We start from the raw sequence: 24551 nt of genomic DNA, 5'->3' as shown, positions 1-24551 counted from the left end.
GCATTTTCACGTTGAGCAGAGCTCTCGTCCAACTCCACGTTGGAATTACATCAACTTCAAATGACGTTAGTAGTAATTTCAAAAAAATATGTTTCCCGTATTACTCTGAGACAGCGGACGGCTGTGCGTGACAGTCAATGCGTTAAACGCCTCGTACCGCAGCGGTTTCATCGGTTTGGAACACGGCGACCCATAACGAGACCAGCTAGCCCTCGACTCTCGATCGATAGCGAACGACCGGTATTTCGCGAATATTCCGACAAAAAGCTAAAACCAAAAGAAAAGAGAAGGAAGGAGAAGTACCTACCTTGGGCCTCCTTGTATTGCACGATGTAGTTGATGATGGGCGAGCTGGCACGATTCACATCCCGATCGTTCGCCGGTGACGACCAGGCCAACATGATCGATCGGCTACCCTGCTCGGTCACGTGCAGATTACGTGGGAAATCGGGTGGCTCCTGCACCAGCAGGTGGATCGTCGCCTTGTCGTGGCCGTAGGCGTTCGCGGCGACGCAAATGTAGTCACCGCGGTCCATGTGGCTCGCCTGCACGATCCGCAGCTCGGTGGTGACGCGTCCCGAAGCATCCACAGTGTTGTCGACCGCGTACCTGGATAAGGATCAGAGAGAGAGAGAAGGAGAGAGCAATACGATTAATCGATATGCGAGCGAATCGGCAAGAGAACGAGATCAAAATCTCAAGTCCAAAATAGATCAGCGTTCTGATGGATCATTCAGAGGAATAATATTGCATGCTCGCTGATAGATTTAGAATCGCTAATTTCATTTGCTGAAAATGGTTTTGCTAAACTCGCAAATTATTTCACACTAGGTATAATAAATAGTTAATTAATGTTCCCAAAGTGATGACATTGTACAACACAAAGCGTATTTGCTAAGAATTCGCTCGAGCAGTAAATTGTGTTTCTGCAAACGAATTTGATAAAGATGATTTTTTGTCATGTCAACACAACAGATTCTATTGCGATATTGCGTTATTGTGAGAATGGATTTTTATCGTTTTTGCATTCATCTCTTGAAAGTGTTTATAAGAATAGCTAAAGCAGCTAAAAGAATGTCTATGTCTATGATCTATGACATTTACTTTGAATATGTCTTTGAATCTAAACTAAGTTGAAGTTTCATTGTGTTTCCATGTAATGTGTCTGAATGTGATCATGTTTAAAAGTCGGATATTTTAAACACTATTAATCCAATACTCAGAATTTCTAAAGCTCATTTGAAATGCACATATTAAAAGAGCGCCCATGTTGCAATTTGCGAGATCTACTTTTGATGTAAAATATCAAATTCGATTTAAATATTAAATATATCAAACGAATCGGACTCCAAACTTTCATAGTGGTCAGATCTGATTGCGTAAAATTCAAAGGGAATAAGTTTGATTCCTTTTTATCCTCAACATTTAACGGATTAATGTGCGCGGTTAACAATACAGCAAACCGTCAAAGTGGTATGTGCATTACAAGCCCGTGTGCTTTCATGCGAAACGCGCATAATTAATTTCAATACGAACCTAACGTCATAATTAGGATCGATCTTGCTGTCACGAGCACGCCAGCTGAGATCAAGAGGTGCATCTCCTTCGGCCTCGCAGCGCAATATCGCAGGCTCCCCTCGTCGCACCGATTCTTGCCTCGTCCTCACTGTGACCTGGGGACCCGCTGCAGCGAGAAATTTTTGTCGAGGTTTCTACGAGGTTTCACGATGCACGATGAATATTTTAAAGCAATTATTACGAAGAATAAAACAATATATAATAGTTTTACGTTAACTCGCCTGTTCATAGTAACAAGTGGGCGACTCAATTTCTCCCCGGGGAATTATAAACCTGTTTGCGCCGGAAGCGCACGGTCAATCTGCGATCTCTTTGTTGTGCACGCGTTTATTTTTTAACTGAACGAAAAAAAAGGAGGATCAATTATCGGCGTGCGATGCCGCCTGGAATGAACGCACGCGCGTGCTCGCGCGCACGTGCCCACCTATCGCAGAGGGGTTTTTCATCCAGTGGTGCGAAGCAATTATCCAGTGACGAATATTGTAGTAATACTATTGAACTTCTGGCGGACATACCGTACGCGAATTCAAATTAACAAATTTATTAAATTCATGACTGTCGCATTACACATCACTGTCCGCCTACCTATATAGTTGGGCGCAATAACAAATTAAATTCCAGTTGCTCTTTCCGGAGCGATCCTTCAAAAAGATCATTTCCAGAGGGGTCATTCGCGATCCGAACCTGACGTAAAATGCGCGTAACCGAAACGAGAATTTACGGCGCGCACTTTTCGGCGCCACGAAGCGCCTGGAAGCACTCCTTCCGGTTTTGATCATCCGGATCGAATTCCGATCCTCTGAATTCCGGATACCGCTGGGATACTGCCGGTACCTAGATCCGGACTGTAACTCGAGGTTACGTGAATATTTTACCATGAACCGTTAGCCGAATGAGCTTGCTGAGGCCGGGCCCGATCCCATTGCTCGCCTGGCATAGGTAGAATCCAGCGTGATCTCGCGATACCCGCGGGATCACCAAAGATCCGTTTCTGGCCACCCCGACGCCCTCCGTGCCGCCATATCCCAGCTCCCTGTAGTCACCCGGAGTTTCACCTAAATGTGCAAGGATACATCTTTACGTCCCTGCATAATGAACACATTTACGAGAATTATTATCCCCGCATTCTACGAGTCCCATCGAATGAATTTTCTTCATCTCATCTTTCCTCTTTCTTTCTCTATTTCTATTTTTATCTCTTCTCCGTCTCTCTCTCTTCCTCCATAAAAATTAAAAATGTGTAAATTGATATTTCCCGTATATTCAGTGTACCAAGTATTCGCATTTATTGATATCTTGTATCGAGGACTGAAGTAAGTCTTCGAGCTGCAATCGAGTAAAAAAGTAGATGATACTTTTAAAGGATGTAAATATTTAATAAAATGTTATTTTACAGGTAACTCTGCGTAACTTTACGTTAATGGCACTCTGACTTCCATAACTAATAAGTGTTGGTTAATAAGTATTTGATTTCACAGAGAGAAAACTTTATAAACCGTGGGGAATGTTCAATTTCAATGGAGAAGTTCGCTTCGTTCCTCAACATGAGGTAACGTCGTCCTGTTCACGCTTATTACCAAGTACCTGCGCGGACACCGCAACTTAAGCACCGTGAAATAACGCGGGAAAAAGTTTCTCAAATTGCGAGGCGTTTAAAACGCATCTCTGAATACATGAATGCTTAAACGATATTCCGGGATGTAACGCGCCGGAAGCTAAATACGAGTGCACGGAGCACCATGCTCGCGAGCGCCTTTTGCCACGTAGACCTTATTCGGTTATTCTGCGCCTTCATAAATAAACGATGGAAACGACGGAGGGGGAGAGGGGGACAGAAAATATATCAAAGAGTATATACCGACCCCTGCAACTTCAAACGGTAAAGATTTATTTCGCGAGAGCTCGCCCGCCGGGTACGGTAAACCGAACACTTTGAAAGCATTGCTTTTGAGTAATCAGTCTTTTCGCGCGGGTGTCTGCGAGAAATTATACATCTTATCAAAACTCGCTGGCGGTTGCAAAACGCCCGGCAGCACGCTCGACCGATGTTAATTGCCGCGTATTCATTCGGCTCGTTGTTGCGCGCGTAATAATAATTTTCATAAAAAGCAAGTCTCATAAAACCGCGTCGTTCCGTTCTTATACGTTTGTTCGCCGGTGATGCAAGTTATAACGGTGCATCTTTCCTCGGCATTCCTCGGCATTTCCTCCTTTATCCACGTCGCTATCCGGCACGGCGGCGCATCGCACGACAGCGGATCGATGCTTCCCGACATCGTTTCCGATATGGTGAATGAAAAACATAAATATCCACGCGGAATCTGTGCCGTTTCCCCTCCCGCGAAATTTTTTCGCAATTCTGGAATACGCGTCTGTGCGACGTGGAATACTTTTGCGGATTAATATTTCGAGCACGTGGAATCATTTAAAATGTATCGCGAAATGCACCGTGCAACGCGCGCGGCACGCCCGTAGGAGCACTGACGTAGGTACTGTGATGTAATACGATCGCGCAAACAAGTCGTTGAAAGCATTCTGCGGGCAAGTGCAGCTTTGTCCGTTTGCTGCAGTTAATTAAAATCAACGAAAAATAATCTGGGACTTTGGTAACAATCTCGTCACTTCGACGCAGCAGCAGCATCGTGCGCCGAGACACACGAAAGCGGTCCTCTTTCTCTCTCCTTTTTTTATTTTGTAACTCGACACAGCCGCGGGGCTGGAGAACGATTGGCCGCGGAAATAAAATCAGGGTAAACGACGAGGAACGTAGCTCCGCGCCACAAAGCGAGGCCGGAATTGGCGGAAAACGCCGCGGCGAGACGAAAGAAATCCCTGCAGCGGAAGAGTGCGTTACGTCCACATCGAATCCACGATCAGCGAATTGATGAAACTAATTATACGGCGCTCCGTTCGCGGCCTCCGGGCTTATTTTTGATCGCGTAGCACTCGAGCCGATCCGGCGAGGATTGGCGATTCAGCGAAATTTCTGATTAATTACAGTCTCCGGCGCACTCCTCTTGTTCCTCTTCCTCTTCCTCCTCTTCCGGTTCCGCGCTCATCACGACTTAAATGAAAATTACGCGACGCGTTCGCACAAACAAAGCGCTCCCTTGACTCCCTTCCCGCGTAATCAGCGAATGCAAGACGAAAATCAGAAAACGCGGTAATACTCGTTGACGCGCTCGCGTGCCGAATTAACGAGTCAGACGTCCGTAATGGGGAATAAATGTTTCACAGGCTGACAGCCAAGATCCGTGCATCAGGCGTCACGGCGATAATTCGTAGAGAGACGAACGGTCTGCGTCTGGTTCCCGAGTTACACCCGTTAAAAGTATTTTCCAGCGGAAGTTAGCTCCTTCCATTAGGGATAGGTACCCGTTACACGTTATTTGCAGAGGTCGGGATGAACATTCTCATTTCTCCTGCCACGCCGGAGACGTAATACATCTCTCCAGCGATCCTGGCATGGAGATGGAGAGATGGAGAGAGAGACAGAGATAGAGGAAGAGAGCTTCCTTCCTGGCATCCCACCTTTAAAGAGTCGTGACTTACCGATAGATTGCTTCCAAGTCACAGTCGGAATGGGGAATCCTTCGGCCTGACAGGCGATGGAGACGCCGTGACCTACAACCGCGTTCTGGTCGATAGGTTCCACGGTCCACCTTGGCGGTACTAAAAATACGAACCGATTGGCTTAAAATCTTCTGCCTTCTCGTTCGCACGGATCGGTATCCGGCTGAATTCTACTCGAGACTGTCGCCCTCTCGTTTCCGTCGCCGTTCGCCTATTCGTTCCATTTATTTTCCCGTAAATCCACGATGACGTCTTTCGAGTCGCGTTACTCGCGACTTGTCTGTACTCGATATCTATAAGCACTGTCGTCAAATCGGTATCGACCAATAGAGAACTAGACTGTGGGTACGTTTTATAATTGCGAGGATTATAAAAATTTGCAACTATGCGTAATTACGAGCTCGATAGCTGAAAACAAGAATAACGTACTACAAAAAATAATGTACTATACGTGTAATTTTCGCGTTATTGCGAATTTATCATTACTAATTCCTCTTAATTCTATTTAAAATATCGGGAGTAATATGCAATTTCTACCACAATTTCGCGTTATTTCCTAGATACAATGACATGCAAAACCGGTAGTATCGATTTTCATTTCATCCGACCATAATTTTACCTTGTATCATTTCGGTTAAAATCTCAAAATGTATATACGAAACGGGCTATTTACTTGATCAGTCATTCACTCTCTGCATTGTTCAAACACATTCGATCGATACTTCACCGTGGTTCGAACGCCGACGGATACCAGTGGCAATAATCGAATTAATGTTTTGTCTAGTGTGTTAATAATTACGCATGCATCCTTCTCTCGCGCGTTTATGAATAGACTATATACTTACGCGGTCTGCTGAAAATGATAATAATATATTATACTACAAAATCCATAGACTACGGCTAAATTACTTGAATTGACGATGTCATGTAGGTATATGTATATGAATATGAAAAACAAACGAGAGAATATATAGGAATATTCTTCTGTTACTTAGCTACGATTTTAATTTCATTAATAATCCAAGCAATGTTAAATATATACTTATATATGTCATGGAAATAATAGAAATTCAGTAGAAAACGTCAGAAATAAAAAAAAGGAAACAGCGTGCATCTTTGACGATAAGTGAAAACTACGTAAACTGACTAAACTAAACAATCTACGATAAATGTGATATGAAAATATAAAGTCAAAAAAGGGAAGAGAACGTATCTTAACGAAAAATTGTACCGTATAACACGTGAGAGTATGAATGAGAGTCTCGATACGGATCGAACTATAAATATATGTCGAAAAAGAGCATATTACACATAATAGTACGAGTATATGGAACGTAATGTCATGCAAAGAATGCAAAGTTCGTCATTATCATAATGAACGTAACAACGCAAGCACCATTCCAAGTAAATGTAAAGATGGACGTAATATAAAAATGCTTCTCTCTCCAGACAACGAGGAGGGAACAACGACAAACGCAAACCGAATACCGTGACAGTGTAATAATACAAAATATAGAGAGACACGTAGTTTAAAGGAGGAGAGGAGTATGTCACTTTTTTACATTCTTCCATCGTCATTCCAAGTCGCTGTCGCAAGATTGGACCATGGAAAGGGATGAAACAGGGAAAGTCTCGTAACCAGAAAACAGATTTTAACTACGCGAACGCATGCTTATGCACACCCGTCTCATAGACAATTGTTGCATCACATTAGCACAACGTCTCGAATATATCCAACTCGCTACGAGAATACTCTACCTAAATACATTCGCGAACACGTTCCCCTAAGAATCCGAGAACACGACGTGAGAAATTGCTACTACACTTCTCAATACTATGGGAATCTCCCGATTTTCTCGAGGTCTACGCTGTGATCCCGGCGACGCTGCTCGTGGGGGAGAGAAAAAGATTTTAAAAGAAGAAAAAAAAAGACGTACGAGAAGGGTTGACGATAAAGGTGTCAATACATTTTAACATTTGGGCCTTACCGACTCGCCGGAACGAACGACTCTGGAGCGCGTCGCCGCTGTGTGTGCGTGTGCGGGCGTGCGTTTGCTGAATTATTTCTTGCTTATCGAAAGGGGGATATCCCCTCGTATAAAATTCACGAACGCAATCCGCCCTGCACCAGCAACGATCATAGGGGGGGAGGAACAAAAAAAACGAAATGATCTCTCGAGCTGACGTGCATGCAAAGAAGTGAAGTCGGCGATACGTCTGTCGTGATCGTGCGCACGATTCCCGTGTCGTCAGTGTTGGAGCGTTCCGCTCGCTTCCTCGATTTCCAGTGGTAAAACGAAAAACTCTATCGCTCTATCCCGATCGTAGACGGGCGAAGGAAATCGGGATATGGCGGCACCGTGCCAGGTATTGCCTTCGGTGGCAGCGACCGCAATTTCAGATCGGACTTATCGATCTCTCCCCGCCGTCCGTGATTCCGCGTTTACGCGCAAAAAAAGCTGCAGTTGATGGTTAATGAGGATGATTGATGGGTACTTTCGCCGAATTGCTTCCCTTAGGTCTGATCAGGTAAACTATAAGTGGCGAAATTAAATACACGGTGCGTTGAATCATTTAAATAACGTTAAGGATACGCTCGGTACGGCTGAGTAGCGAGTAAGTAGTAACAGGATGCAAATAGTACGCCCGAGAGAGCGAGTACTTTAGAAACATTTGCAAACATCACGAGAGAGAATAGTATCGGGTATGAGTAGAGTGCACTTGGATGCAAGTAGTACAAAGTACACATATAGTGCGAGCAAGTGGAAGTGGCACGAAAAAAATATCAGCAGACGTAAGATTGCATCGGAATGCAGTACATCTGTGTACGTGCACGCTGATATAGCGCGCCGTTGCGGCAAAAGTATTACGTAGGTATCGCGAGACCGAAAAGTGCAGTACTATGTTCGGTGCTTCATCGCATAATGAACACAAAGCGAACTTGAAAGCGCATTGCCTTCCATTTGGCAGACAGCGCAAATATTGCAAAGGTCTCGGTGCGCGCTCTATAACACAACTGCAGTATTTTCAAAGAACATACGTGCGTGCCTAACGGCTCGGGACATTTAACCGTGTCATCGAGAAAGTTTAAAGCCTCGCTCTCGTCGTTCTCCGCCTCGGATCCGCGAAAAGTTCGTGATTATGTTGAATTAAGTCGTCGTGCTTAATCACGTCATTCCGCTTTCCTACATTTAATTTGCTGGGACGCAAGGAATCTAATTGCGATCTCGCTACTTGCTCTTTTGATGTTTACTCTCGAAAAACTACTGCAGCTTTGTACCTTCAAATTTGTTACGCGCGCGCGTTTCGCGTTACGTCCGTCGTCGGTGCTCTGTGGTTGAGGAATCGTATCTCGCTTTGAGAAAATTCCTTTGCTCCACGACGTTCGCTTTAGAAGATCTTTAATGGCTTTCAGATGCCGGGATCCTGTCGTATCTTATACACGTTAGGTATGGTCGCCATTACGTAGCGACTAATACGTGGATTCGTATGCGGAGATGTACGGGGTTCTTGATTCTGATTTCATGCCACAGATATCGATATCACAGGATTCAAATTTGGGTAGAAATGTATAAATACGTTTCTCAATAATGAGATCAGGATAATCCGGCGGAAGCCATCAACAATACAGAGCCTCAAAACCATTTTAGACGGCCTGTTTTTTATAGATATCGACCCGATATATCTGGTCGATATCTATAAGACTCTAGACCAGACAATATATGTATATTCTGATGTGTGATGGTTCTTCTAACATTCTGTATAAAAATACATGTAACAAGATTTACAAATCGAAAACTAAACTTCTTGTAACATATTTCCATATTTACAAACTGGACAAGCCGAAAATATTGTCGAAAATATTAGTTCTAGCATCTTTAATAATATTTTTATAACGGTACAGAGATAATATTTTTATAATGGTATGCGATCCAATATCTTTTCTTGAAATATCTATACTATTTATGTAGATGCAGTGGCTTCAGCACGTTTCCTAAAACATAAAACACTTCACTCGTGGATCCGCGTATACTTTTCAAAAAGACCCAAGAACTTATACATATAATTTTGGAGCATCACTTTGATTCTCAAATATATTTTACGGTATTTTACGGTGAAACTTTTACCCTCACGCCGCAGAAGCGAGATAAATTTTTAAGATTTCATCTAACTTACGTTATTTGAAGGTAGGAACTTCCACCGTAGGTGAAGAGAGCGATGGTTCAAATTGGCGAAATTAGATACTAACGTATAAGATTACGATCCGGCGGGATAGGGACCCCGTATCGCACGTATCCCATCTCGAGGGATGTCATCAACGGCTCGGGGGAGAGTCGGCTGAATAACCCGGAAGACGGGAGCGGATTAAATAAAAAAAAGAAACCGAATAACCCTGCTCGACGTCTCCTCGAATTTCGTGCTATGATACCCCTCCTGTATACATGTACATGCGTACACCCATGTGTACGCGTACTCACACCTACACGCGAAAGAAGTGGGACAAAGTTGTGAGAGAAGAGATCGAGAGAGAAAGAGAAAGATAGAAATAGAAAGAGAGAGAGAGAGAGAGAGAGAGAGAAGGAGACAGAAAGAGAGGCAGAGAGACAGAGAGATCGAGATAAAGGTGAAAAGATGGAGAGAAAGAGAGAGATAGAGATAGAGAGATTGGGAAGATAGCGAGAAGGAAGGCCGTTATTTGCGGACGCATTATGTACACAGTTTCCTTACGACTACCATGTTAGTTTTCTCAGGACACCAACCAGCGACTGAGAGGCTGGTCGAGTGCTCGGCCAGGCCAGCGACGTTGCTGATCTGGCACGTGTAGTTGCCGCTGTGGCTAGCGCTGACGCTATTTATCGCCAGGATGCTGGAAAACGGCGGATAGTCGCTTATCTGTATGCCGTTGCTGGACTCAACGGTAGCGGCGGCGGCGGCGGTCTGGACCGACGACACCGATGTACCACCGTCGCTCGGTCTGACCTGAATCGGTTTCTCGTCCATCAACCACGTGATGTTGAACGGCTGGTCGCCCTCTCTCGTCGTACACATAAGCTGTGTCCGCATCCCCTCCATCACATCGTTTCCGAAATAAAACGGCGAGATCCGCGGCGGAACTATAAACGTTACGTTTGTGACATGATAATGGTGTTTGTGTGTAGCCAGCCTCCTGGCGGCTGGACCATTGTTTCGCCGCACCTATGTGTAAATCGCGGCTATCGCTCCGAGAGAGAGAGAGAGAGAGAGACCATCTCTCGGACCATCCCTCTCACTCCTTGTCGAAGCACGAGACGAGGGAGACGGTTACCGCATGCAACGTTACCGCGAGAGGGGTGCGACCATCGTAAGTCGCCCCTCTCGTTCACACACACGTCGTTACTTATCGGCTGATATTTCACCGTTAGAACGGATCGCAACGTTCGATCAAGCATCAAGACCCGGATGGATCACGGCGAGTTCAGGACCAAGACGTCGCGCGCGCGTTCACGTACGTTCACGTGCCGTCGCACCCTCTATTCTTCCGGCTGTTTGGCGCGCGACGTAAGGAGAACCCTCGGAGTCGCCGCATACTCGATAACCGCCCCACCACCCACCCCCTCGTTTGTTCCGATCCATTCCGTCGCGTGATTTCCACCGGCATTTTCGCGACCGCACCGGGGACAGGTGCGGGAACGCACGGTCGTTGTCGCTTCCTCGCAGAGCACAGACATGCGCGCGCGCGATGGCAAAGTCCGCGGAAAATTGTGGCTCGGGCCATAAATATCGGACACGTATCCGCGGGCACGGGCGGCGTTCCCGCGGCGCGCACGGGAAATGAACATTTACGAGCGAACATAACTGTTAATGTCGGCCAATATGTCTTTATGAGGAGACCGACCAGTGAAGTTGGAAATAAGCTCTCGCCCGTTCGTCTCCTCCGCCACCCCCGCGCCCCCCAGCGCGGTCGGAAGTGCACGGCAAGAACGTTAATAACCCGCGCGCGAATGTCACGGTGCGCGGAAACTTTGCGATCGCGCGCGACACCTGGACCCCGCGAATCTTCTTCGTGAGTGGATCCACCCCCGTATATGCGTATGATAGATCGCCGGTGAGCCGCCGGTGAACGCGATCCTGGCCTGGCGAGATGCGCCATAACGACCGAGCGAACCGGAGTGCATAGGGACACCTGTACACGCGGGTGATCTCCGTAAAACACGAGACGGAGACGTATCAGTACGTGTTTCCGCGCAGTTGCGTATCGCAGACTTACTTACCGCGCCCTACATCAATAGACGATATCTCGAACGTGGAATGAGAACTAAGGACCGCGAGAGATCTCTGGACGTGTCAGGGATCTCGCGACGCGCGTGATCAGCCTCCCTGATTCGATTCTGCAGATCTGCGTCTTCCACCCTCGCGCTTTCTCTCCCGAGTGGCCCAGTGTGAAGATTTGCATGCATACGGGGAAACGGTGTTATCGCCGAAAATTTCAGAGATCTCTCGGGTTGCGTGTGTCCCTCGGATACAAAAACATCACTACAATCTCCATAATAATATCGTAACAATAGCGATGATGAAAACGACGTTACACAAAGTCATATGTACGATATATACCTCGAGCTTAAACACATTATATCATATATATATATATATATATATATATATAAAACTCTGCTACATTAATAAAACGACGACTTTCGTCATTAAAAAAAAAACCATGTGATACCATACAACACAGTAATGAATACCAGAGTATATAATGAATCATTCGTAAAGATACAAAACGTACGTATATATGGATACGTCTTCTACGGGATATCGTAGAAATGTCGTTAACAACGATTTCCATGTGTGTAAAATACTAGGTGAGATGGGCAAATGTAATACTCAGTAAAAAACATTACGGGTGTCTCTTGAATATCAATGCTGGACGATGCATACACCTGTGCGAGATAGGAAAACCAGTACGAACTTTACGATAGCCTTACGATCTCGCTGCGACATCGAGATTCCGATTCTCATCGCACGGAAATCTCTCTTATTCGTTCGTTCTTGCACGAGATCGCTTTTCCTCTCGCAACTCCATATTCCTCAATGTCGCAGGCAGCACGTTACGTCTAAGTAGTAGTAACGTATGTGTATACGAGCGACTAAATTGAGCCATGGGTTCCTTAATCCATGATTAATATCATTATTAAATAGTGATGATACATGTTTTCTTCTAAAAATACCAGATTTATATTTTTGTAAAATTCTTTTAGTCAAATTTATTCAACTATTCTCTTTTCTCATTATTACACTGAGAAAAATATCATGGCCTATCTAATCGGATAATTCAATTAAATAGTAACAAACGGATATATCCGATTAAATTGTATAAAAGACAAAGAAAATGATCGGACATATCCGATGAAAGTAATCGGACATATCCATCATTTAATCGGAAAACAAGAGTAACAATCGGATACACTATTTAATTGGTTTATCCGATGGAAATTTTTCTCAGTGTAGTAAAGATTAATTGGCATTATATTAATGTCATTTTTATTATTATTGCAAAAGTTATGTGATGAAAGTAACAGGATTAGCAAAATATTTTTGAATAAGAAAAATATGGATTGAGCAAACATGGCTTCGGAGCCGCCCATATCACGCTAATACGACTCAATCAAAGGCATCGTCAAGAGAGTGTGCAGTACATATAACACACACACAGTGGTATCGACACTGGTTGCAGGAAAACTCGATCAAAGCGTGCAGATCGGCGTGCAAAGAGAACAGCGTGCAGGACGAGAAAGAGTGAAAGTAAGAGAGAAAGAGAGAGAGAGAACGTTTCTCAAAGTCATAAAGTAATCTGAAAGAAAGCCAGCAACACGCCGAGTCGATGGCGTTCCGGTTCGCGGATGAGCGAACTGTTTTACTGCAAAGTTTCTCGATCCAGTTTCTCAGAGACGCGAGCATCGGCGCGGCGTGTTGGTGCGCGTGCATTTTGGACTAGCGTGTAGCAGAAACGCTCGCGCGTCAGATGATCCTTGAATCAATCGAGATTTTGGAGAGACTCGAGAGACTCCAAAAGCTGCGATCAATGATCATCGCGGGCGAGCTGAAATACAGCCGGCGCTCAGACAACCGACCTGCCGATGACGATTACGATGACGTGTATTGACGACGGGGGTTTCCTCGCGATCAGATGGATGCGCTTCCTGCGTGGAAAACGAGCCACGTCTCGCGCTGACTTGCGGGAGCTGATGGCGATCTCGCGGCGCGGACGGACGCTTCTTTCCGCCACGGTAAAATAAAATTGATTACAGCGCGCATCGCGCAAAGTCGGACGCGCTGATTGATCGATCACGCGCACGAGGCGTCGTGGCGCGTCGGCGAGGCGCAAAGCATCGCCGGGCTACCGGTGTTTCCCTATGTGCCGATCAATCAGTTACTTTCCGTCGCGCCAGCCAACGTACCAGCCAACGAACTGGAAAATTGCCAGTCCGTTCCCATCACGATCCACGCCTCGGCTCGCGAATCTCAATGACAATCCACTCCCTCTGCCCTCTCTCCGTTCGCGGCGACGCGCGGGGGCTTCTTATTCCGCGAGACGTGGCACGAATCCACCCCGTTGTCGGACGTCCCCGACGTCGTCGTTGGCATTCCAATGAGCACCGGCTATATCAGTACCGTGTTCCGGAATATGGTGCTTGTGTAGGATCTCCTCGCGTCTCTCGTCGATCGTGCGACGAGAAGTCGTTAACGGAGAAAAAAAATTAAAAAGAAAAGAATTGAGAGAGAGAGAATGGCGAAACCGACCGATGACGGTCGCCGTGATAACCACCGATTCCGGAACACGAGCGTACGATTACACCAACGGTGTGCGTTTACCGTTGACGTGAAGGAGTGCAGAATGAGCGACGGTTGCAGCGCCATTGGCCACGCGACAGGTGTACGTGCCATTGTGCGCGGGTGCGATCGTGCTAATGCTCAGGGCGCTGGTAAAAGCGTCATATTGCCGGACGGTAATGCTCTTTCTCTGGAGGGACGAGGGGGACGCTTCGTCATGCCCGGCGCCGGATGCGGTCACGGTAGTAGTAGGGCCCCTGAGCTTGGGGGCCCCCTTAATCGTCGCGTCCCCAGGACCGGCCGGCGAACGACCGCGGCTGCTCGACGGCGCATCCTGCGACGACGGCAACGTCCTGAACGTCTCTATCGGGACGTTATCTTTGAGCCACGTGAACGTCAGTGGTAGGTCGCCGGTCACGACCACGCACTGTACGCTAGTGCGGTCCCCTACGTTTAAATCGCGAGCAAAACTGAAAGGCGTGATTTTAGGTGGCACTGAAAGAACAATACAGACAAGGTGGCATTCCATCAAAGCCGTTCAGATCACTAGAGAATCACGATATTTCAAGGAAGTGACATGAGGAGGAGGTAAATAGGAACGACGTCTCGAGGGTAGTTAAGTTAAGTTGTTTTGGGTAAGGGATGAAGAAGAAGCTTGTAGGTGATCGTCACCCCGCGCATTGACCGGATGCGCTCAAAGCAATATTTCAAGCGGCGCGATCCGGCCGCACGACGAACGGGGCCAAGCAAGTATGTACGTCCGACATGGCATACGTCCGGAAACCGGGATTCGCGACGTCGGCTGCAGCGGGATTAATCGATCGCTCGTCCGCGGGTGATTCTCGACGTCTCGACGGCGGAAATCAAGCGCATCAACCAGCACGGAAACGCGAGCCGTCGAGGAAATGCCGTCGGTCTGAAATCGCGATGATTGCAATTCCCGCGCGATACCAACCGTTCATTCTCGCGCATTATTGAAAATACACGCATTCTCTGATTAGGGGATTCTTGTTAAGCCGGGAATCGTCCTTTCGCTTTGGAACGACAAACGAGCTTTCGCGTGGACAAAGCTGATGCAAGGTGGAATTCGAAATTCAGACGTATGCGACGTCGGGACGTAAGACATTGCTCTCAGGACATTGCTCCGTTATGTCTATAGATCGAGGGCGGGTTGAGAGAGAATAGTGTGCCGTTTTAACGAGGGGCCGTAGTGATTTTCGACAGAATATCGGCAGAATGCATTCAGTGCGCCGACAATCTTCCTGCAGAAAGTGCTGTATTTAAAATAAAACAATCCGCGCACACATGTTGGATAAATATTTAATTAAAAATTTCAGAGGGAATATTTTCACAGAAGCAGAATCACGAAAAAAATATTCAACGGTTATGCGCGCTATTAATGTTATCATTCTTTCATTATTCGAATTGTCGGAATTTCTATATCTGATGGATTCTACCGTCGCGATTCGGACAGCCCGTTTAGTTAGTTATAATTATTTAATTTTGTGGACAGTTTCGCGCACCACGGGGTGGCACGGGGAGTAAACGCACGATTCCAAGCGATTCTCGCGTTCCGCTACGAAAAATCGCACGGCATTATGAAAGAAATTACATATCGCCCGTACGTGTACGTTTCGTACGCGGGAAAGCGAGGGGATAGTCGTGCGATAATACTCCGTGCAATATCCGTGTGTCGCATTGTCGGTCTTATGTATTACATACGTCACGTACATACACACGTGGCAGCTGGATTTTTATGTACATGAGTACACGAGTACATAAAAATACATGGAATAGAACAGAGCGGTTTAGGCGAGCGCGTGCAAAGGAGGAATGCTTGAGCGAATGCAGTGAGGTGCTGTGCTCTGTGCATGGGTCATTTCCGGACACGTCTTCAGCACGCGCGGCGTATACGCTCGCACGCGTATGCGGAAAATGCCCCGGAAATCGCGCCGGTCGCTTTGAAGAAAACACCACAGGCGAACCACGAAGGAGAAGCGGCGCTCGTGCCGGTGCATTGCGCCTCAAATATCGTTTTCAATTATACTGGAAACAAAGTTCAACGAGACAATAAAATATAGCTGTGTACGAGTCCAGACTGATATTTCGTGTACATTTTCCGGAGAACGCGCTTGACGTTTAATATTGAAATTTAAGCGGAAGTAGCTCGAGGCACGTTTAAAATTGTTTCAAGCGGAATTGCGTGATTTCCGGAGCAACGCTGTTATATTATGTATGTATAATAGTATATATTAATATATGTGCGGGCGCACATACGCGCGCGTTACATCACAGTGAGAACACACACATAGAACAGTCCGTCTCAAGAAAGGTTCCACTCGATCACGGGGAAACCCTTCGTCAGAATCCAGGCCGTGCTACGGAGCTGGAGACTGTATGGTGCCCCCATATTTCGGCAGAAACCCCTGAAGAGATGAAAACCTCTACCTATCCTCCCTCTTTATTTATTTTTTGCCCCCAGTACGATGTGTAACTGCCGAACTGCAGAGATAAATGATCAATCAGAGTCGGGGAAAAAAGGTAAAAAAAAATTGGCCGTCATTCTCTCCATGATCGTGAAGTCTTTCAACGTTCCAAAAAAATATATAAAAAAACAAGAAGAAAGAAAATAGAAATTTCGCTATAAAACATATTTCCCTGGTAACGTGAAAACTTCCATTCTGATTTTTTGCGCAAACCGCGCGCGCGTCCATATTCAGCTGCGTCAGTCGCGTACGCGCGAGTACGATCGATAGATCGATGGATGCGTTTGGCCCGCGCGAGGGTGAACGTTCCGAGGGACGATGCGCAATGCGATAAACCGAAGACTCGATGTTGTCCCGCACTAATTAATCCCGCCCAACGTCAAACAACGCGCCATCGAGAATTTGTGTACTCTCGATGAACCTAATAGAAACATTATGTAAAGATAAATTCGGCGGTGCGCGCACAAATGCGTACGCCCGGACCGTTATGTATAAACGAGCTGCAATTAATACGGTTGGCCGACGGGCGGGCCAATGGATAGTTAATACGTTCGACAAAGGGAGGACGCATATTAGCGCACATCCGTGATACGCGTAATCGCGCGCTACGATATCCCGGCGTGGCAAATTACAAAAAGCCCGTCGAATAATGTCGTGCTATTGCGCGAGCGACTCTTCCGTCCGCCTTCGTGGTGGTCCTCGTCTCTCTCCGAGGATCAATATCTCACGGTGAATCCGATTTCTCGAAAGAAAAGTTACTCTCGACGTTTGCGTCTCATACATGTGTGCGTACTTTTATGCGGGACGCGCCATGTAACGATCGTGCAGAAATATCGGCAATTAAATAATCGCACGCAACGCTCGATATCAATCGCAGAGAGGTATGTACGCCGCGTTACAAATGTACGATCGTGAAAAAAGTTATTATCTCGATCACGACAATTGTGATTGATCGGTTTTCCATTTCGGCCGAAAGAGACTGGAACCGCGCTGTTCAGTGCGAGCGCGAGCGCGTCGAGTTTTCCGTGTCCGATTAATTTCGCGTCTGAAAATTGCGAGTTCCGCGAAAATTGCTCGCAATATCGCGGGGGATGGAAATTATGCGGAGACTACAATGTCAGGCATGTTTACTTACCTAGAACACGCACTTCGACTGAGCCTTGCGATGTATAATTGTGTTTGTTCTTGGCAGTGCATGTGTATGTGCCCTGATCGGCGTTGCGTTGCACGGTGTCGATGAACAGGGTACCGTTGGCCACTCTTTGCCTGATGTCGGTAGGGAGTTTTACGTCCCCTGATAACACACAGCATCGTTATCGTTACATGCGAGAGATTCTCTCTCTCACACACACACACATACACTCTCTCTCTTTCTGCTACCGAGAATATTCGAGGCGTTCGATAATAATGTGCTGTTTCGTTGCAGGGAGGGGCGTAAATATTTCGGCCACGTACCGATTAGCCCTTAATCGCGCAGGCTAATTTCGAAGCGTAAACAGATAAGATGGAACCTGGCAAATTTGGTGGCTGCCACCGTGTAATCTGTTTGTTGTGAATATAAATAGGGATTATCAATGAATGAAAATGCAGCGACGAGCCAGCTTGGTGAATTTCAACGCGTCCGCAATAGAAATATCGAAAAACTGAGGCGATTGAAGTAGCGCTATTCGATCGGGGATTAACAGAAATGACGCATGACGCTTACCTTTCTCCCACACTATCGATTCAATGGGATAACCGGCTACGGGGCACTTGATATACAGTTGCTTCCCCGCCACCGCTGAAACGGGTGGCATCCGCCTGACATGTGGTAGTCCTGAGATTAGAAAGGAGTAAAGGTCGTTACACGTGGCTATTACCTCCAGCCACACGTGAAGCAGTATAAAGTCGAGTAGACTGCGCTTTTGTAAAGGAAGAGACAATGTATTCTTATCTTTACTCAATTATAGAAAGATTATAATAATCTAGAAAATTATAAAAAAATAAGAAATTATTTAATTATATTACAATTGATTAATAATTTCTGTCTGTGCAAGAATAATTTCTAGTCTCGAAGTCTAAGTTTACAATTTCAAATTTACGAGATCATGTTTAGCGACGTAAAAGAAGGTTTTATTTCTGCCGGAGAAAATGTCTGGGAATAAATCACACTAACTTTTTCCTTTAGGGGTCCAGGTGCGTGGTCCTGCTGTGTGGGAGCCTTTCTAATTTCGTAAAATGCATTTGACCGTTGACTCGACTCTCGCGCTGACTCACCGTAAATATTGAGCCGTGCTGAGTGCCGGCTTTTGCCGGCGCGGCTGCTGGCGATGCACTCATATTCGCCGCCGTCTTCCGCCTTCACGGTCGTGATATTAACGTGCGATATTACATCCCCGTACACGGTCACGTATTGGCCAATCAGGAGCCTGTCGTTTTGCGGGAGCTCGAACCCATCCAGCAGCCAAGAAATTTGCGGCGTGGGATTACCTGCGGCGCTGCATTTCAGAGAAACCGATGGACCGGGCCGCATTGTCTGTTCAATAAACCTGTAGACCAGCTGCGGCGCGATCTCTGTTAACAGACGTTATGGGGGTGAGATTACGCATCCTCCAAACTTCCCTTCATCCCCCGATTGTCCTCCCTCCGAGCGTTACTCTCACGTCCATATGTCTATTTTCGCGCTCCCTTTTTTTTACCTCTCTTTCATACGTCCTCTTTTATACGCGCGTCCGAATCAATTGTCCGACGTAAAAGCCAACCACATGAATTTAAGTCCGCGACCTAACTCTCGTCGTTCTCTCTGCGAAACCATTTAAAAATAATCTAAATGAAAAACTATGTCAATTGTCGGCAATATCTCGTCGTTCCGCGAAATTAAATGGTCTGAAAAAATGAAATAGTCTGATAGTTGAAATGAAAAAAAACTTCGGTAATTAACAATATCTCGTCGGTCTGCAAGGTTATTTACAAAAATAATATTTAAAAATATAGTGGTTTTAATAATATTCAAGAATAACTATAATCAAGAAAACTAGATTAAATTAATTTGCAAGAATGATGGTGAAAATTATATTCTATGGTGGATTGTATAGGTGCGTAAATTGCTGCGTGCAAAAGAACAGATGCGGAAAAGCTGGAACAATATCACAATTAAAAACCAATTAAATTAAGATAAGTAGGATAAGTAAGATAAATTAAGATAAGTAGTAGTTCAATTAAGGTATGTATATAAATATTTGGGAACGACATTTACAAGTAATTCTGTGAATTATTCGCACGTGTTTTGCAGCAGTGCTGCAGTTCTCTTTCTTTGGCTCTTGAAATGACGTGATGATAAATTCGTGAACTCCATAACACGAAAGTATATCCACTGAAAGGTAACGTCAGTTTCACCGAAAGTTTTCGTATTTATTCGCAAAGAGAATCTCTTTATCGCCGACGGCGTTATTGATATCGATACTGATGAATATTTATGATAAGAACGATATTTCAGCCCGCTTCTTTGCGGCAACGTTGTCGACACGAGAGATGCATAACTCGCAGGGAATGCGATATATCTGTCGCTCCATCTATTTTATACAGCTATCAATTTTAATTATTTTATGAAAACTTTGCGAAAGGCGGAAAAGGATTGAATTAACAATAATTTAGCAGAAATATTAATTCGATAAGCAAAAATTAGAGACTCGCCGGGTCAAGCATACCAGTTTGCTCATATATAATTGAGATACGTGGAGTTTCATTAGTAAATTAACAATCCAGACCGACTAATTATTCCGTCTCGCTACTGCTGCACGCTTGGCATGCCCGAGAAGAAATTTCGCGCCGTGCTTTTCTTACTGTGGCGAACAAGCATTCAAAACTGCTATGCTTTAGTAATGATATTGTAATGAAACATTACAATGTACGTTATCGTAGCGAAAACACGAAAATTTCATTATAAATAACGATTGAAAATCTCGTTATAGTGCAATTGTTATAGTGCAATTTTGTTCGTTGAGATATTTGTAGAAGCAAGAGACAGAAAGTATCAGTTGCGTCACGATATTATCACGGAGAGATAACTTTCACTGTATTATTCTATTATATTATAACATCTCTAAACATAACAGAAATGTTATATAACAGATAATGAATTATATATATATATATATATATATATATATATATATATAATATAATATAATTATGACAGAATTATAATCTGATATTATAATATGATAATTTAACACATATCTCATAATCGTAATGATTTTGCGAATAATGCATCCCTGTGGTACGTAATTGTGGGTCCTCTCGTTTACACACTCTCTCCAAAATCCCGCGGGTCCAAAATAATTCTAAAGCTGGAAAGATATTTGTCCGAGATCCATAACTATAAAGATCAATATCATTTTCTTGCGTACACTTTATCTAATATTAACTGGCGTTGCACAGGACCTGCTTGTTCTCTCCAAATTTCAGGGAATAATACCGGTACCATGGAAACAAGCGCGCGAGGAATTACTCGCGTGCACAGCCGACATTCTCACTGAAACGCGCAAACACTATATAACCGCGTTTCAGATTAAAGTTCATTAAATTAAACGTCAAAGAGGGTTTCGGAGAAATGACGTGATAAAGTGTGATTTGTGCGAGATACGGCCGATATATTCTTCCCAGGTCAACCCTGACAGGTGAGCTGCTCCAGCGGGGAGGTGTAGCGAAGCGAAATCCCGCCTCGACGAGATGAGAATTACATTAAAATTGCCATGCAAGATTCCGCGCGTGCATAGTCGAAGAAGAAGAAGGGAGGGGGAGGGACTGATGATAAATTCGCAAATTCGTCGAGATGCACTCACCTCTCAGCGGCCAGCTTTCATCTCTGACGTATCTATGACGCATAATAAATAGACGTAGTCGGGTAGTCGCGCGGCGTCGCGTCGCGTCGCGCCGGGACGGAATCGCGCGCGGCTAGCATGCAAAGCATCGGCAAAACCGCAGGAATCTCGTTAGCGTATGCAAATCCAGGGCGGTAGTAGTAGGTACTAACTATCCTATCGTGCGCTTGCGAGCGATCCCCCACCGTAACGTACGCTCTGTGCCCCGCAGCTTAGAAATCATGGAGACCGGGAAGAATCCTAATGACAAGGTAATAGGCAGCCGGCTACGAAGTTGGACGACGTAAATTACTAATTTTCTATCCGCCGCCGTAAGCGCGACGGCCGACGGCTTCATTACCGGATATGAATAGCGATTACGCGCGACATCGCTAATGCGACGCAGACGCGTCAGTGCAGTTTTGCGACGAAACGTCGTTACGCCCGTTACACCCTCTTTTTTTCTATCGCCCCGAAAATGATACGCCGGGTCACGCTCGGTATCAGCGGGTTAATTATCGAACAGAAATTGTATCGGCATATAAAAACAATCCGGGCGCCCAACTAATTTATATTGCATATTAATGCGATGTATTAAAAAAATGTTATAATTCATGAGATGTAGTAGACTGTCGTTTCTCCACAAGCGTACGGGGGAAGGAAACGGGCAGACGGAATTATTGGGAAATCGAACGGGCGAAGACCGTGATAAGAGGGAAGGAAGAAAGTAGTAGCTCGCGATATCTGAAATACTCGTCTTATGGTGCAGAAAGAAACAAACTGTACGTGTACATGGCGTCTGAATCGGTACCACCGTTTTCGACGCAACGGCAACGGCAGCCGGGCGGTAGTGGGTGGCTATAAGCGATTTTGAAAGAAAATTTAAAGTTTCGAAGATCGTAAAAGTTACCAAACGCCGACCGTATAAAGGTTAATGGCCGCGAAAGCCCGCACGAACTTCCGGAAATGTACAAATCGCTCGTAAGAACGGCACCGAGCCCGACACCCAGTCCCAGTCCTCTACTGCCAGCAGCAATTTCCTTGACAAGAGGGGGTGAGTGGTACTATAAAATAAAAACTTGAGGACCGCCGCGAGAATTATATATTCCAGATTTCAATAAAAAATTATATTATACCTCGCATCGCAAATGTGAATTTATTAAACATAATTAATTATAATAGCCTTTATATAGTATAATAATGCGATACGATTGATAGATATTAATAATAATAATAGGGGAGAAAGAAAAGAGAAAGCAAGAAAGCGAAAGGGGAAGACACACAGTATATAAAAGATAAAAAGGTCGCTTTTATATATTCGTGGAAATTTTCACCAGGAGTGGCCTAGTTCTTTTTCGGCGTGGAATACTGTGTTTTAAGTTACAGAACGTGTAGCCACGTGTCATGTGTCATCCGCGGAGTCCCGTCCGATACTTGGCTGTGACGTTATCACTGAGGGACGCGTATCGTAAATCGCTTTTATTATATTCTGGGGCAAATTCGCGAGTCGTGCGGTTGTCTGTCGGACATTGATACGCGACCGGGTAGGTAGGTCTGGTTACGGGCAGCGCAAACGAGGCCATTTTCCTACAAAAATGGCACGTATCCCGCGGCGAAACGACCGACCGATGGAAAATACGTTACGAGAGAAGACCGCGCAAACAGGCAAACCCATGTCAGCACACGTGCACCGAGTCCCGCAGCGTTAACCAACGTTTTCGAACCGCGAGCAAACCAAGTTTCTGATCAGGCTCGCCAAACATGCGATCGCTCGCTCGAACTCTTGATTCCCGTGATAAACGCGCGGCTGCCCGCGAGAATCGTTAAGTGATAGTCTTTTAACCGCGTTCTTGATTTCAATTTGCGTCGATGATCTGCGGATAACGATGATAAATCCGCCTGATTCGTGACCGAGCGGTCTGTCGAGCGACATAGCTTTGCGATTCATAAATTGTAAAACATGATTTCGAGGAATCCCGGAAATCGTAGCACGTAGGATTAGGTAGTTGGAAACAATCGTCAGAATGGGAATAATGCGATTGGCGTAGCCGCGACTACTGCCGCCGTTAACGAAATTCAACCGGAGTTAATCGAAACCGAGACCACGATTATCGTTCCACAAATGGAAGCACGCTCGGCAAAGCACAATCGGAAGAGCGATGAGGGCACTTCCCCGCAAAAATGGCACGTAGCCTGCAGGGAACTCGTGCTGCCTCCTGATGGAAAATGCGTTACGATGGAATGGCACGCGAGCCGTGGAATGGATCTCGTATGGGGAAGAGTTCCGCTGCATTAACCAACAGCAAGCCATCACCACGCGAAACCAATCGTTCGCACAAACAAGCGATTCTCTTTTACTGAAATCGACAGGTAGTTACAGTAGCCACTGACATAAATTCTCCTGTAACTGAAGGATTAACTACACACGGGCTGTTACTTCAATAACGGTAATTCAAGGATAGGTAATTCGAGGATAGTCTAGGATGATCGAGTGATGAAAAATGCATTATGCATTATTCTTTCTCGTGTTCTCCATTATATCCATATTATTTTATAAATTACGTCATATTATAATTTATATTCGCCTCAAGATATTTCTCTCCAGGAAATGTCTTTCTCCCTTCAACAATACTTTAGCTTAAGTATATATTATTCGATAATATTATTCGATACAATATTATTCCATAGATTAATAATATCATAGAGTCTATATCATTGTGTCTATATCATCAAGATATTATTTTCATACGACCCTTCCAACTCTCAGAATCGTTCACACTACTCGAGCTCGCCTTTTCAAATGTCATGGTGCATATCGCGCTCTAACTGCAAACGCGCGGTACTCACCCCCTAAGCGCAACTCCGCGATTCCTTGAGCCATTTCGTATTCGTTCCGCACGAAGCACTGGTACATGCCGCGGTCCTCTCGCGCAACCGACGTCACGGAAATGCGCTCGCTGGAGACGGTCCTTACGCGGGCGCCCGTTCTCAATGGCTGACCGTCCTTCAGCCAATAGAGCGCCGCTTGCGGAAATCCACTTGCCGTGCACGTCTGCAAAGAGGTTTAAACGGAAGGAACTGATGAGAATCAAGAAAGGGAGGGAATTCGCGCGGGCGCGGATGCGGACAAAGAATACCCTCGTTGAATCCGCGCCTCTCGGCGAGAGAATCACGAGATCTCCCTGCGCGCGCGCTCCCTCCCTCCCTCTCTCTCTCTCTTTCTCCCTGAAGGTATACACGTATATTACGAAGCGCATTTTCC

At 45.5% G+C, this 24551-nt stretch overlaps 1 protein-coding gene across 7 annotated transcripts in view; it reads right to left on the bottom strand.

Moving 5' to 3' along the window:
• The window catches only part of LOC105282206 (Down syndrome cell adhesion molecule-like protein Dscam2), a 77505-nt gene that overhangs the window by 12918 nt on the left and 40036 nt on the right, over positions 1-24551 (bottom strand). For 5 of the 7 annotated variants that reach the window (XM_011343993.3, XM_011343990.3, XM_020032579.2 and 2 more), the window contains 9 exons: positions 24137-24341; positions 18705-19001; positions 18154-18264; positions 17584-17742; positions 14005-14457; positions 5131-5250; positions 2454-2633; positions 1537-1684; positions 308-609 (listed from right to left, as the gene is read on the bottom strand). In XM_011343993.3, coding sequence (XP_011342295.1) covers positions 308-609; positions 1537-1684; positions 2454-2633; positions 5131-5250; positions 14005-14457; positions 17584-17742; positions 18154-18264; positions 18705-19001; positions 24137-24341 — 1975 coding nt within the window. Of the gene's footprint in view, positions 1-307; positions 610-1536; positions 1685-2453; positions 2634-5130; positions 5251-9911; positions 10266-14004; positions 14458-17583; positions 17743-18153; positions 18265-18704; positions 19002-24136; positions 24342-24551 lie in introns of all 7 variants that reach the window. The other 2 variants (XM_011343991.3, XM_011343992.3) reach the window with 2 other exon arrangements.

This window comes from Ooceraea biroi, chromosome 12, assembly GCF_003672135.1.
Source record: "Ooceraea biroi isolate clonal line C1 chromosome 12, Obir_v5.4, whole genome shotgun sequence".
Lineage (NCBI taxonomy): Eukaryota > Metazoa > Arthropoda > Insecta > Hymenoptera > Formicidae > Ooceraea > Ooceraea biroi.
This window is presented reverse-complemented; position numbering and strand designations above follow the sequence as displayed.